This window comes from Petaurus breviceps, unplaced genomic scaffold (assembly GCF_028583685.1).
Source record: "Petaurus breviceps papuanus isolate PSGF00001 unplaced genomic scaffold, PetGlider_PUasm1.0 90444, whole genome shotgun sequence".
Lineage (NCBI taxonomy): Eukaryota > Metazoa > Chordata > Mammalia > Diprotodontia > Petauridae > Petaurus > Petaurus breviceps.
In genome coordinates, this window is record NW_027187256.1 from 942,531 (window position 1) to 945,977 (window position 3,447).

Genomic DNA, 3,447 nt, shown 5'->3' on the forward strand with positions numbered 1-3,447 from the left:
ATAGTTCATGTTGTTAGTGACTCTTTTTAAAAGTTTCCTCTTGCTGAGCCCAAATCTGCCTCTCTAGAATTTCTATCTACTGCTTTTTATTCTGGCAGCTGATGCCATTTTTTAAAGTCACAACAAATATTTAACTTCATTAAAACAATTGAATTTATTCAAATAAATCCAAAATATTGTAATATTTGGTCCAACATATGAATGAACATGAGAAGCAGTGTGAACGATAGAGTAGATAAAGCTGGCCTCAAAGTAGAAAAGCCCAGGGTTCAAGTCTTGCCTCTGATACATATTAACTGATTTTGTAAAGCTTGGAAAGTCATTTAATCTCTCCGTGCATGAGGAAAGCATATAAAATTCTTAATTGCTAAACGATTTCCAAACTATATTAGTAGAAGGAATTAGTTTCCTCAAAGAGTAGATTAGAGCCTGAATCAAAAGTTTTGGACCCTGGGACAAGTCCACCTGCATTCAGTTCTGTTCTGTGGAACCATCAACTACCCATAGAACTTTGTAATGTCCTGAAGCTGAAGTTTCAAAATAAAAGAGAAATATCTTTTGGCCACTACCTGCTGATTTGAATGATGAATGATATTCGACCCACCTCATTTTTAGCTTCAGCAAAGGTAGCCAAAGCATTTTGTGGTGCCCTAAACATTTCTAAGGTCCTTGGAAAGCATGTCTTTGTGGGTTGTGCTGTGAGAAGTGACTAGACAGGAAAATTATCAAGAGAGCCTAAAAACTGAATAAAGGGGGGTTGAATGTGAAGCCCTACTTTATACTCTGTCAGTGTTGCAAGTCTTTCTTTCTTTCTTTGGTATGGAAATTGGGGTTAAGTGCCTTGCCCAGGGTCACAAAGCTAATTAGTGTTCAGAGTCTAGTAAGAGGCCAGATTTGAACTCAGGACTGCCTGAATTCAGGCCCAGTGCTCTATTCACTGCACAACCTAGCTGCCCCCTAGGGCTAGTTTTTATAATGCCCCTTGTTGCTTCTGGACAGGGACCGTGATTTGCTATCTTGATTGAGAAGGAACATGATAATATGGATAGAGAAGACTAATAATAGCTTCTATGTGTATTTATATGAAATACATATTTATTACTTTCAGTTTTCCAAAGGTCTTTAAATAAGTTAGGTCATTAGAGTCTCACAATAAGTCTATTAGGTGGGTGCTATTATGCCTGCTTGAAAGATGAGGGAACTGAGGCAGAGAGAAGTTGGGTGATTTACCCCTACTCATACAACCAGTAAGCGTCTGAACCAGGATTTGAACTCAGGTTCTCCTAGGTGCAAATCCTAAACCACCTAGCTGCCTCCCTAGAGGCAGACATGCTCAAAACACCCAGAACCTTAGTAGATATGAAACCCTTTAAAGGCATTTGACTTCGCTGGACATCAGTGTCTTCATGTGTAAAAGGAGTGGGTTGGAATATGCAATGCTTGGTCTCTTGCAGCTCTAAATCATAATCCCCTTATGATCCAAAAAGCTCTAACCCCTGAAGGCAAATGACATTTTCATGTATCAATGGGAATACCCAATGATTCTGTTATTTTCAAGTTACTACTTTATTCATGGATCTAAATCTTTTTCTTTCTCTCTCTTTTTTTGGCATCTACAATGACAGAATTAGGAGGGGACCTTAAGGAAGAGACCCTTGAAAGTCTGGATGAACAAACTTCCAACTTTAAAGTGTATAGAGTCTTGTTTTAACAGCTAGGATTTTATTCTCTGAAACTAAAGACCAAGTGACTATAGCCTTGCATTTCATTCAAATTAATGGGGCTTCACATATATAGTGCTGTGCCTGGGCTGTCTTTTATTTTTCTTCTCTGACTACTGATTGATCCCCAAAATACCCTGTCTGGAAAGCATTGGTTTCTAAATGACAGGGAAAAGAGGCAGGCTATTCTAAACACTTCTTTTGATTTCAGCAAGTCACAAGTTCACAATATACACTGCTCAAGCACAAATAAGTTCTCTCTTTCCTGATGACAAGCAATCTTGACCTTATACTTGAGAATAAATAATCTTTCCCAATTTCACTGTTATTGTTTTCTGATCTCTGTTCTGTTCATTCCTCGTACTAGGGTTACATTTGAATATTATGTCAATAGGAATCAACATAGATTTCTTTCTTTTTTCATTGAAAAGGTCACAACAAGAATTTTCTTTTATGGATTTCCCTCAACTCTTCCCAGTTCCCATTCCTATACTAAGATGTCACTCTGTCCCCTTTGGATAAAATAGGAGGAGAATCTTATCACGAATTTGCTTGGTCTTCACTCCATAGACAATGGGGTTGAGAGCTGGTGGAATGGCAACATAAGAGTTGGCAAATAGGATGAGGACATGACGTGGGACATTGTGTCCAAAGCGATGGGCAAAAATGGAGAAGAAGGCTGGAGTGTAGAGCATAAGGATGACACAGATGTGAGACCCACAGGTTCCAAGAGCCTTCTGGCAGGCACCTTGAGAAGGAAGGCGGAAGACAGCCCTCAGTATAATGGTGTAAGAGACAGCAATAAGGACAATGTCAGAGACAACAGTCATGTGAGGCACAGCAAAACCATACCAGATGTTGATGGAGATGTCAGCACAGGAGAGTCGGGCAACCCCTATGTGTTCACAATATGTATGGGGGATGATGTGTGTCCGGCAGAAGGGCAGTCGCTTTAGTAAGAACACATCTGGCAAGATGGCACAGAAGCTCCTGATGATGATTCCCACCATAATCTTGATGATGACCTGGTGTGTCAGGATGGTGGTATATCTCAGTGGGGAGCATATAGCCACATAACGGTCATATGCCATAGCAAGTAGTATTGCAGAATCTACAACAAAGCTGAAATGGAGGAAGAACATCTGGGTGAGGCAGCCTGCGAAACTGATTTTCTTGTCACCAAACCAGAGGTTACTGAGCAGTTTGAGCACTGTGGTAGATGACAGAATCAGGTCAGTTTGAGCCAGCATGGAGAGGAAAAGGAACATGGGTTCATGGAGGCTGCGCTCTCTAGCAATGAGGTACAGCAGGACAGAGTTACCCACAATGGCCACAAGGTAGATGACACAGAAGGGAATTGCAATCCAAACGTGAAACTTCTCAAGTCCTGGGATCCCCATGAGGGTAAAGGAGCTGGGGTTGTAGCTGCTTAGGTTGAATGTGACCATCAGGACCCCTTAACAGGTGATTCTTGGGCCCTGAAGAGAAGTCAAAAGCCAGAATTAACTGCCAGATGTGATGGTGGCACTGAGGAATATACCATTATCAATTTTTTTTCTGTGCTGGAGGGCTTTTCCATAATGGGAAGAATTTTGCAGGACGCCCTGAAGAACACTGAAAACTAACAACTCAATGTTAACTTGGGCACTTTGTAGGAGGAGTAGAATACACAGGGAGCAATTTGTGTCCCAGGAGAGGAAGACTGCCAAATTGAGGAAGGGGAGTC

General features: G+C 41.1%; 1 protein-coding gene across 1 annotated transcript; it reads right to left on the reverse strand.

The window, feature by feature from the left end:
* Positions 1-2,221: 2,221 nt before the first annotated feature.
* Positions 2,222-3,169, reverse strand: LOC138177605 (olfactory receptor 52H1-like). The gene has a single exon (XM_069108820.1). It carries the CDS (start codon positions 3,167-3,169, stop codon positions 2,222-2,224), a length of 948 nt encoding a protein of 315 aa, XP_068964921.1.
* Positions 3,170-3,447: the final 278 nt, after the last annotated feature.

Excerpts from the sequence above, each read along its gene's own strand:
- LOC138177605 (XM_069108820.1), bottom strand. The coding sequence starts at position 3,169 with ATGGTCACATTCAACCTAAGCAGCTACAACCCCAGCTCCTTTACCCTC.